This window comes from Eufriesea mexicana, unplaced genomic scaffold (assembly GCF_001483705.2).
Source record: "Eufriesea mexicana isolate 0111107269 unplaced genomic scaffold, ASM148370v2 scaffold54, whole genome shotgun sequence".
NCBI classification, from domain to species: domain Eukaryota; kingdom Metazoa; phylum Arthropoda; class Insecta; order Hymenoptera; family Apidae; genus Eufriesea; species Eufriesea mexicana.
Genome location: NW_016908236.1, coordinates 817,296 through 828,578, shown reverse-complemented (window position 1 = coordinate 828,578; position 11,283 = coordinate 817,296). Strand labels below are relative to the sequence as shown.

Sequence of the window (11,283 nt, the reverse complement as noted above, 5' to 3'; positions counted from 1 at the left end):
TTTAGATGCATTTCGTTTTACTGGCAATTCCTGTGGTCGATTTAAGTAAGTACACGTATCACAAATTGTTTAGCGTTGTTTCAGCTATGGTCTGCTTCGGATTTTCCTAGTCGTCGCAACATATTACTGTCCGCTATGCAGTGTTTCTTGAACACTCAGCTTCAGCTGGTCCAGGCCACACCTGGCGAACTTCTGGGCAACCACGCACTCGTCCGCGTCTGCAGCTAGATAGGAAACAGTCAACAGGTGTAAAAGATGCAGGATAAGATGGCAGAGAATGTGATTTTATCATTGTGACACGTACCATTATTGGCACACTCGTGAACAGTATCACGCACTGTCTCTTTTCTGTCACTGTTTCCCAAAATTCTGTCTATCTGGCTGTCGAGGCTGTTTAGGTCAATGGTGTTACCGTTCATCTGGAATAAAGGAATACTATGACGTTCGCGTTATTGTAATATTATGCGGTATTTTTTGGAAACATTGCAAAATGCTACTGAGCGAAGTATAATGTATTTGATGGGTGGACAAAGGAAATAATTTGAGAGGAAGAATGACAAAAATTAGAATTCTCGGGAATCTAATTTGCCAAAATTTTTGTGCGTCAAAGAATTAAAGGAATTATAAATTTTGAGATCCTAATTTACCAAAATTTCTCGCTGTCAAAGAATTCTAAAAATTATAATTCTCGGGAACCTAATTTGCCAAAATTTCTGTGCGTCAAAGAATTAAAAGAATTATAAATTTTGGGATCCTAATTTGCCAAAATTTCTCTCCTTCGAAGAAGAATTAAAGAAAATTAGAATTCTCGAGAATCTAATTTGCTAAAATTTCTCGCTGTCAATGAATTACAAAACTTAGAATTCTCGGAACCTAATTTGCCAAAATTTCTCGCTGTCAAAGAATTCTAAAAATTAGAATTCTCGGGAACCTAATTTGCCAAAATTTCTGTGCGTCAAAAAATTAAAAGAATTATAAATTTTGGGATCCTAATTTGCCAAAATTTCTCTCCTTCGAAGAAGAATTAATGAAAATTAGAATTCTCAAGAATCTAATTTGCCAAAATTTCTCGCTGTCATAGAATTAAAAAAAAAAATTAAAATTCTCGGAAATCTAATTTGCCAAAATTTCTCGTCGTCATAGAATTACAAAAATTATAATTCTCTGGAACCTATTTTGCCAAAATTTTCCTCCATCATAGAATGAAAAGAATTATAAATTTCGTGATCCTAATTTGCCAAAATTTCTCTGCGTCAAAGAATGAAAAAGGATTATAAATTTCAGGATCCTAATATATCAAAATTTTCCTTCGCCGAATAATTTTCCAAGCCGCGTTTTATTAAAATTTCAATTTATTATAGAATCATTGTATTATTAGGCTAAATTCTGTATACTTGGTGGATCACGATTAGACCAAATAGAACTGTACATACCAGACCCATATTCTGCATGGCGCATGCTTCGAGGCATCCACGTTTCCTTATCCCCTCGTCGCTGTTGTCCTGGATCAAGGCAGGCAGATCCACTGACGAAATAACGTCCCGATTATTATTTATCCAATATATTACATATTATATCCACATAAATACATTATATCCAACATATTCTTGCCAAAGAAGAAATCAATTCGAGTAACCAAAACATATTCTTACGCCTCGTTTAGCTTGCACTTACTAATACTGAGGCCAAACTTGGCCATACACGTAGCGGGCATATCCTCGGCACTCACCAACTGCAAGGAATCGTGACGAAGTAGAATTTAAATTTTCCATTACAATCCAAGAATCGCAACAGGATATCGAGACAATTAAACGTCAGCCTCGCATTAATTTTTACCACTTCGCGTTTAATTTTTATCCCACAAAACGACCCCCGAATTTCATCTACAGAATTTCGCGACGTTCTAACGCACTTTAACAAAATTCATAAATTACGTTACGAATTAATCGGATCTCCTTCCATTTACACTTCATAGCATTAAAATATTTTGGAAAAACCGCGAAATCGCGTAAAAGACAGGAACCGTCGAATTTGGACCGTGATACTCGAAGATAGTTGAAGATGTACCGCGAAAGAGGCGAAGCAGAGCGTGCAAAGTAAAATGGCGGTCTTCATGTTTGCGTTCTTCGTGTCACCGGTGTTCAAAGAGTACCGCAGGTGAAGAGTATAGTTACGTGAGAGGAACCTGGCAGAGTTTCTTCGACTACCTGGCCAGCGTTTCGATATCCTATTTATACTTGATAAGTAACCCCCACGCTGAAGATTTATCGTCACAGATAATAATGGCTTTACGTAATTTAACTTCTCGGAAAGATTGTAAACATTTATCACTTATGAGATAAATTAATCACGATCGAACGTGTTCTCGTAATTTTTCTCTTAGGGTTGTTGCAGGTGTCAAAGGGTGAAGGATATCGGAATATCCGAGCAGTCAGCGAATCTTCGTCGCAAATTGTGCGCGACGAAAACGACGAGGTCAAGAAGCTGTCAGGGTTATCCGCTTTTTGACTTATCTTGAAATTTTTCTGTTCTTCCGAGATTAGGTGTTCGATCTGTGGATTTATCGTGGCCATTGGATACTTGGCTTGGATCAATCGGTTTGGTTAGGTCCGAGAGAGAGGAAATTTGGAATATTTGTATAATTAATTAAATTAAAAAATTTTATTAAAATCAAGCTAGTAATTTTCATTTTCTATAAAATTAAAAAAAGGAATAGAAGTTACTACCTTGATAACCAAAATATTATTAATGAAATTTTTTAATTAATTAATTTTAATTGAAACATTACATTATTATAACTTGATAATTAAATTTGTGCATACAAACAATTTATTTATATATTTTTTAATATATAAATGCATTATTGGATTGTATTGACATTTTCGATTAATATAGTGGTGAGCTAAAAATTTTATATAAATGGAGGAATCCATACCTATTGAATTGCTATAGCCGAAATATTATTAATGAAATTTTTTAATTAATTAATTTTAATTGAAACATTTAATTATTATAACTTGATAATTAAATTTGTGCATACAAAAAATTTATTTATATATTTTTTAATATGTAAATGGATTATTTGATTGTATTAATATTTTCGATTAATATCGTGGTGAGCTAAAAATTTTATATAAATGGAGGAATCCATACCTATTGAATTGCTATAGCCGAAATATTATTAATGAAATTTTTTAATTAATTAATTTTAATTGAAACATTTAATTATTATAACTTGATAATTAAATTTGTGCATACAAAAAATTTATTTATATATTTTTTAATATGTAAATGGATTATTTGATTGTATTAATATTTTCGATTAATATCGTGGTGAGCTAAAAATTTTATATAAATGGAAGAATCTATACTTATTGAATTGCTATGGCCATTTCAATTTTTATAGGTTTTTGAACGAATTATTCGGTTGTATTCGACGAACAAATTATCAATCTTTGAATGAATTTGCACGACAAATTGGAGGAGGTTTCATGAATTTATCGAATATTGATATAATTGTGTATATCAATATTGTCGTCCCCAAAACAGCTGGGTTTCGTTACAAATTAATAAGTTTTATCGAAAATTGGTAGAAGAGTTGGCAGAGAAGCGAGTAAACAATGTATTTTATATCCAATTATTACGTCCTCTATATTACTACTAATCGACAATGAAACCGGATGCGAAATTACACTAACCAACTCGAATTTGTTTTTAAATTAACGCTTCCGTGAAAATCGCAGTTGTTCACTGCAATTATGTTTGTCACGATGTGCACACAAACGAACTCCCAAAGCACATTGGCAAAGAAATTAATATGCAGAAGAACTTATCGTTCCGAGCACTAATCGGTGCAACTCGTCATACTAATTCCAATTGAACTTATCGCACCAACAATTATTCATCTACGTACATTATCAATATCAAACTAGAAATTCTTTCGTTTATCTTTCCCATAGCATTCCGTTTATTTATTTATCCTCCTATTTTACATTCTATTTATGCAATATTTTGAAAATTTCGTTATAATATTTTAATATTTTTAATATTTTCAAAATTTCAATCGCACAAAATTCAGTCACGGTTTACACGTGTCCAAATATTTCCCTTCTCTCTTCGGATACATTCGAACGTCTTCGTAATAGTGGCGAACAGTTCACAGGTACAATGGTGGAATAGAACAAATTTATTTAATAGAATAAAATTCATTTCTTTATTTTTCACACCGATTTTCAAGTCAAATTTCCAGCTCGATTCCTGTTGAATATTTCCAGCTATCTGAAACGATCGTTGCATCAGTGAGCTTATGTAAGTCCCCACGATTACAGTAATCTCGATGACTTTGTTCACGCACGATGTCTATGCACATAGAAATTCATTCGAGCTACATAATTGTGGAGATAGAAGCGCTTTATTTCGGAAGAATCGCAAATCATTTTGATCCGGAGCACAATCGTTGCTATCCCTTTAAACTCTTCAAGATTCCATCACTCTTAATCTCGCATAATCTCCTTTTCATCTCGTTGTTAGGTTCCATGTTGTTTATTCGGTGCAATTCTTCGAGAGCTTGAAATAATCAAGGGGGCACGCGTATTTTGGGGAATTTTTTCTCGACGAAATTATTTATTTCATCATTCCGAAGACTATGAGGTTTTATTAAGTAACTATAGGAGAATAAAATTAATTTTTCCTATGTTTTAAAAAATGTCGCAATTTCGAGTTATAAAATCGAGTATAAAATCGAGTTATAAAATCGTGTAACAGGATTTGAACTTGGTGGAAATTGTATTTCCTTCTCTCTTCGACCAAAATAGGAATTCAAACAATTTTCTTACTCTTTACGAAGGCAATTAATCGAGGAATCTTTAAAAATTCGATAAGGTTATGAATCGTTAAAATGAGGCCTCTTTGAACATAAAAATTGATGGTTTCGTGAATATTTAGGTTGTTTAACACTAAACCTAGCATGAACTATATCACACTTTTTGAAATTTTTATCAAAAATTAATTTCTTGTCTGTTACTTGCATAATCATGATATATATAATCATTTTTCCAATATGTCTCGTTATTTCAGTTTTTTAAGATTCCAATTCTTTTTCATTCTCCTGTCAATTTGATCGTGAGAGGTTTAGCAATAAAGGTTTGAATTATTTATTTTTCTTAATTTCTAGGTTCATCGAATAGTACACGTATGCAAAATTTCAAGTGAATTGGTAACCTAGTTTTCCAGACATTTTTCCCGTCAATTTGAAAATGGTGGTTTCGAGAAAAACTCGATGACACCGCGCACTCGCATGCTTGCCCGCAATAATCACGCTCTGGGGCCCTTAATATTTCGAGGATTACATTGAAAATTTGGAAATATATTCTTCAATTGTCGTACTATTGATAAAAGACATCAAGAAATTCGATTTTCTTTTTTTCTGTGTATATTCTTCCTCAATGGACACGTCCCTCGTGGTAAATTGGTTCTTGCTTAGTGGATTTTATGATCATGCACTGTGTGTATTTGGCAGCTACCTCGCACTCGCTGTCCTGATCTTTCACTGTAACACCGAAGAGGTTCGAGAAATTTTGGATATTTAATCATTCCGACGTTGAGAGTGCCGAAATGATAAGAATAATTTAAATAATCTAAATAATTTCTTAAATAATTAAAAAAATATCCAAATAAAATCTAAAATAATTTCTAAAATAATTGAAAAAATGTCTTAAATAAAATCTAAAATAATTTCTAAAATAATTGAAAAAATATCTAAATAAGATCTAAAATAATTTCTAAAATAATTGAAAAATGTCTAAATAAAATCTAAAATAATTTCTAAAATAATTGAAAAATATCTAAATAAAATCTAAAATAATTTCGACGTTCATAGTATTCTCTGATTATCGAGCTAAACGTGTATTATTAAAAGGTTAAGCAAAGAACCGATGTACGTACCTGTTTCTAAGCATTCGTGCATGATTAACCTAATCTTGTTTTTCATTCGAGCTGAGTTTTTCTCGGTGTCAATTAACTGCTCTATATATGGCATATTGATCTTGTTGCCGATCATCTGAAAGCAATATTTTCATGAACGATAAAACAGAAAATATATATTGTTATTCCCGTTTTTCTCGTCGAGATTGTCAATACCATACGACATAGTCACCCATTCATCTTGAGTGAATTTTTCTTACATTCCAGGCTCCTTTAGATCCTTTCGTATAACTGTTACTTTTAATTAACCCATTTACAAGCACGTTATGCCTGTTTTTTATTTCAAAATACACTTTTACTCACCGTTCCTTGCACTTGAGCGGTACAAGCGATGGTACAAAAAACTCTTCTTATACCTTCGTCTTTCATTAAGTTTTTCCCTTCGATTATGTTGCTGACAATATCGTTTCTCGCTGGAAAAGTTGCTGTGAAAAAGATTCAAATAGGAGTTTTCGTTATTTCCACCCATTTATTCGGCGTTTAATCAACATTTTAGGCGATTAATGTCCCTTACCGCAAAACAACCCTGATTTTTGAGCGCAGACCTTAACCTCTGACACAGGGATTCTGAATAATGAGGATAATGCTTCAAAGAATGCGTACATTTCATCTTCTTGTCCACGTGGTGAGGCAGAAGCCTGGAATAAAACGAATATTATTTATTTCGAATGTTATTCAATTTCGAGCTTTCGATTAGGTTAGGTCTAAGACTCTGTTGACTAATTTTACAAGGCCTGGAATTCAAGTTCCCAAAATTCAGACATAAAAGATATTCCAACAAAGCATGGTAATTAGATAAAATATTTAATAAACAAATTTTCAAATTATTCCAACCCCCTTCTAAATTTTCACTTTAAATACATTGCAATTATTATTCAATTTCGAGCTTTCGATTAGGTTAGGTCTAAAACTCTGTTAAGTTGACTAATTTTACAAGGCCTGGAATTCAAGTTCCCAAAATTCAGACATAAAAGATATTCCAACAAAGCATGGTAATTAGATAAAATATTTAATAAACAAATTTTCAAATTATTCCAACCCCCTTCTAAATTTTCACTTTAAATACATTACAATTATTATTCAATTTCGAGCTTTCGATTAGGTTAGGTCTAAGACTCTGTTAAGTTGACTAATTTTACAAGGCCTGGAATTCAAGTTCCCAAAATTCAGACATGAAAGATATTCCAACAAAGCATGGTAATTAGATAAAATATTTAATACAAATATTTCCAAATTATTCCAACCCCCTTCTAAATTTTTACTTTAAATACGTTACAACTATTATTCAATTTCGAGCTTTCGGATAAGTTTGGCCTAAGGTTTTGTTAGGTTAACTAATTTCTAAATTTTGGGTTAACAAGTCTATAAAAGAAAGGAATTTTGTTATCATTTTTATTCCCGTTGTTATACGAATTTAATTCGATATGGACGTGAAGAATATTGATTCCTCATTGCACGACGATACATTAACACGGTTAACCACAATTATATCACGCGTTAGTAGATAGAATTTTAATGAACCTGAACTCAGAGTTGACTCGTTTTATCGCCTCCTTTTTACAGGTTCGCGAATACTTACAAATGCCAAGGAAGCGAACAGTACGAACACGAAGTATTTCATGGTTCCGACCTTCACCAAGTCTCGACTTTGAAACACGAAAATCGATCGATCCAAGCTTTGCGACGATCGCACCGATTGTCTCCGATAGATCGGTTTCTCCTCATTTATATCGGTCCGAATGAAATCTAGCGGGCAAAGGTCGCGTAACGTGTTGGTGCTTATCCGTCAAGAACGTTGAATTAAGAATAAATAGCAAATAGAAAAATCGCAAATAGGAAATCGCGTATTTGTTTGCGATCCACGGTTCAGTCATTCACGCTTCCTCGGATCGCCGATATTTCGCGTGAATTACGCGCGACAGTTCTTCGAATCCGCATTTAGGATCGCAAATTAGGAAGGAAAGCGAAAATCGACGTGGATTTTCCACGAATCTTCGGAGATAATACTGTTACGAAATCGATGTAATTATAGCATCGAAATAATACAGTTGTTTTCCATTTTATTTGTTGCCCGTGTTATAATTCTAAGAAGTTATCGTGTTATAATTCTGAACCAGTGAGTAAAGAAGTTGCATCGAAGTACGTGGTTTTCTAAGGGCAAATTCAGATGTGCGATCTACGTGGCTTCCTATCTCGTGGTTTGGGTGCTGAACGATCACTTGGACCGCTTTGTGAGCTCTTCTAAGAGGCACGAGGCGAAGATGACTCCACTCTTGCATTTGTCCGTCTCTTCCTTTGCTGCAACAGTAAAATTATTTACATTGCATTATTTATGGGAATCGTGTATTATCGAGGCGATTCGTAATCTTCCAAGGGAAAGACGAGAACGTTATCGTTCGTGCTCTTCGTGAATAATCGCGATTAATTTCTCTAAATAGCTAATTTTTTGTTTCCAATGCTGATTATTACGATTACGAAAGAGAGGTTATGCAACATTTATTTAATACTCGAGTCTTCCGAGTCAAAGGTGGCGTTATAAATATCCTGGAATTGTTTGTTCCTGATTTTCAAAAAGTTTTCGTTATAGGAATTCGTGTAATTGGCACGATAAAGCTGAAACAGCTGATCTTCGTGACGCATTTCCCTGAGATATTTTCTATTTATGATCTATGGATATTTTTCCATTTATAAATCGACAGTTTAGTGTCGTCGGTTCAAGAACTCACCCTGGACGGCGCACGTGTTCAACTTTTCCTTCATTTCGTCGTTTATAGGGACATTATGGCGGTTCACTGAGTCTATCAGCTTGTCCAATTGGATGGCATCGTTTTGCATCTGAAACGATGAGTTTTTAGCATCAACGTGGAAGAAAATTGACGTGTCGTTGATTAATCGAGGAATAAAGACTTACGATGTCGGATTTATCCAGAATGCACGCAGCGAAGCAACCGAGGTTTATCAAGATATCGTTCATGGTTTCTTGAGATATATTCCGTCCCTGCATGACGGTGTCCAGCTTTGTCATGTCCACTGTGGTTATTGTCAGAATTATAGAAAATTACCGTAATGCATCTATTTTATTTTATTTACGGACAGAATTATTATTTAATTTTATTTTATGGACAGTCGATGGATAATAATTATTTATTATTATTAAACATTTCTGTCGTTGATAGAATAGGATTGAAAGATAAAAGAAAAGGAAGACGAATATCGGTAAAATTTTTAAAACTGTTTCAAAATTAGACGAAGAAATAGCGATAGTTATTTCTCGTTACGTACTATCTGATAAATTGCTATGGTGTATGCAACGCCTTATGTCCTTCATTGTAATGCTTAAAATCCTGGCGAATTCCATCATAGTGAGTGCTTGGCCGGATGTCTGGAACAAGTAACAATTGGAATAATTTTAAACAGACAAAAATGATATTCGTACGAGAAGAAAAAGAGATAGTATATCTAATTCGTGACATTTCGTAATATCAAAGTTGCGGATTATTTTCGAGAAGGGAATGGGAATATTGTAGCTAAAAAATGAAAAAGAAAGAAAAGAAATATTTCATAAAAAAAAAAACATACAGAGGGAAGAGGAAGTTTTGAGTACACTCACGCCAGTGACGATGAAGAGGGCGCAGAAAAGAATCGCGAAGTATCCCTTCATCCTGTCGATTTCTCGTAATCTTCCAAAATCCTTTGCAAAATCGAGGAGTGCTACCTGTCTCTTCGAAGGTGTATGCAAACTGTGACAAAGGATTGCGAGGCATTGTTGCTTATATTTGTCGCGGGCCACGATGCAGAGATGCGACGCCACTGTGGTAGCGCCCTGCGTTGCCGTAGCATACGCCATATATCACAGCATAACGTGTGGTTACATCGCAAATACACGAGAGAATGCAACACAACGATCATCTATGTAAAAATAAAATTATTCCTGCATGTTTTACGTATAAATATTTTGTATAGAAACAAGGGGCAGAAAATACAAGGTGCATCATTTTGTTAGTGCACGTTGCTCGAAAGTAGCATTTACTATAATGTTTATACGGTTAGATGGAAATAATAATCAATTTTTTAATTATCTTTCGTACATCTGTAGAATTTTTCGACGAATTAGCAACGAAAATAAACGATGCAATTAAATGTGCTGACACCACGTCGTTGCGGCATGGTTGCAGCATAGTGTGCTCGTGTGTATTGTATAACAAAAACAAATTACACAACGTCGTCGCAACGAGATCGTCACTGAGTCGAACGTGTGCGCTGCATAAGAAACGTGAACCTGTCGAATCGCACGGCGTCACCGCAGTGGCGTCGCACTCGGTTGACAAACGCGTCGGATGTTAATAAAAACTACGCGCACTGTTTGCACAAACGTATGAAAATTGGATTGCTCAGCGAAAATGGAACAACAATAGCACGCGAAATAACACATAACGCGAGGCGGAACGTCGTTAAACATAATGGCTTAATAATCTTCAACAGTGTCTTAATTTTATTTAAATCACCGTTGCAAGATGTAGATAAGCGGAAAATGGCCTTAATCATTCTTACTACGAGTCTGTCCAAAACAAAAGACGATGAGCACACGTGCAATAAGATAATTCTAATATTCCTGCCCAGACTAGATATCCTGCGAGGCTAACCGACGTTACAGTGTACAGTGAATTTTCCTAATTGCACGTCTGGAGGAGAAGAAGGTAGACAGAAAGATAAATATTCATAATAATTCCACCACTAGCGCGTAATCTCGGATAATCTCTCGGATAGAAAAATAAATTCTCCTAATTTTACGTCGCAAGGGAAAAAGGACGAGGATTAATCTTCTAATAATTTTTCCAATGAAGTTTCCAAAACTGTATCAGAAACATTAATCTTCTCTCGTATTCTCGACTTCGTTTATTTCCCAAAAATTACTTTCAAAAATTTCTCATCTTCTTCATTTCTCCTCGTCATTTCTTCTTTGTTTTTAGCGAAGAAGGTATATACTTGTGACCTCATCGGAAGATACTCAGGTATCTTTTGGGATACTTATTCTATATGGGATACTTGTAACCTCGGGCACTCGATGACCTTTCGCATCTTTGCGTCCCAACGTGGTTTTCGAGAACGGATCACGGAAATTTCATTAATAAGAACGAGATTAAGCGATTCGGGGCACCGTCACTCGTGCAGACACCGTGGCAGTCGGCTTATGAATAAACAGGGCGGCGTTAACGCGTTCTGAATAATTAATCTGCACTCGAGACACGGCCGTTACGTACGTACGCGTCGAGTCGATACTCCACGGCCACCCGGTACGTA

At 34.7% G+C, this 11,283-nt stretch overlaps 3 protein-coding genes across 3 annotated transcripts; all 3 read right to left on the bottom strand.

Moving 5' to 3' along the window:
• Positions 1-2,218, bottom strand: LOC108554735 (uncharacterized). Its single transcript, XM_017910109.1, has 5 exons — positions 2,068-2,218; positions 1,675-1,732; positions 1,434-1,525; positions 305-419; positions 1-224 (listed from the first exon to the last, which is right to left on the bottom strand). The coding sequence occupies exons 1-5, from the start codon at positions 2,113-2,115 to the stop codon at positions 124-126; spliced, it is 414 nt and encodes a 137-aa protein (XP_017765598.1). The 5' UTR covers positions 2,116-2,218; the 3' UTR covers positions 1-123.
• Positions 2,219-4,189: 1,971 nt separating this feature from the next.
• LOC108554673 (uncharacterized) lies at positions 4,190-7,695 on the bottom strand. The gene is made up of 5 exons (XM_017910016.1): positions 7,562-7,695; positions 6,497-6,620; positions 6,286-6,407; positions 5,944-6,058; positions 4,190-5,548 (listed from the first exon to the last, which is right to left on the bottom strand). Exons 1-5 carry the CDS (start codon positions 7,601-7,603, stop codon positions 5,442-5,444), a joined length of 510 nt encoding a protein of 169 aa, XP_017765505.1. The 5' UTR covers positions 7,604-7,695; the 3' UTR covers positions 4,190-5,441.
• Positions 7,696-8,181: 486 nt separating this feature from the next.
• On the bottom strand, positions 8,182-9,876 carry Obp7 (odorant binding protein 7). Its single transcript, XM_017910158.1, has 5 exons — positions 9,593-9,876; positions 9,265-9,364; positions 8,894-9,012; positions 8,709-8,817; positions 8,182-8,280 (listed from the first exon to the last, which is right to left on the bottom strand). Exons 1-5 carry the CDS (start codon positions 9,827-9,829, stop codon positions 8,198-8,200), a joined length of 648 nt encoding a protein of 215 aa, XP_017765647.1. The 5' UTR covers positions 9,830-9,876; the 3' UTR covers positions 8,182-8,197.
• Between the last annotated feature and the right edge of the window lie 1,407 nt (positions 9,877-11,283).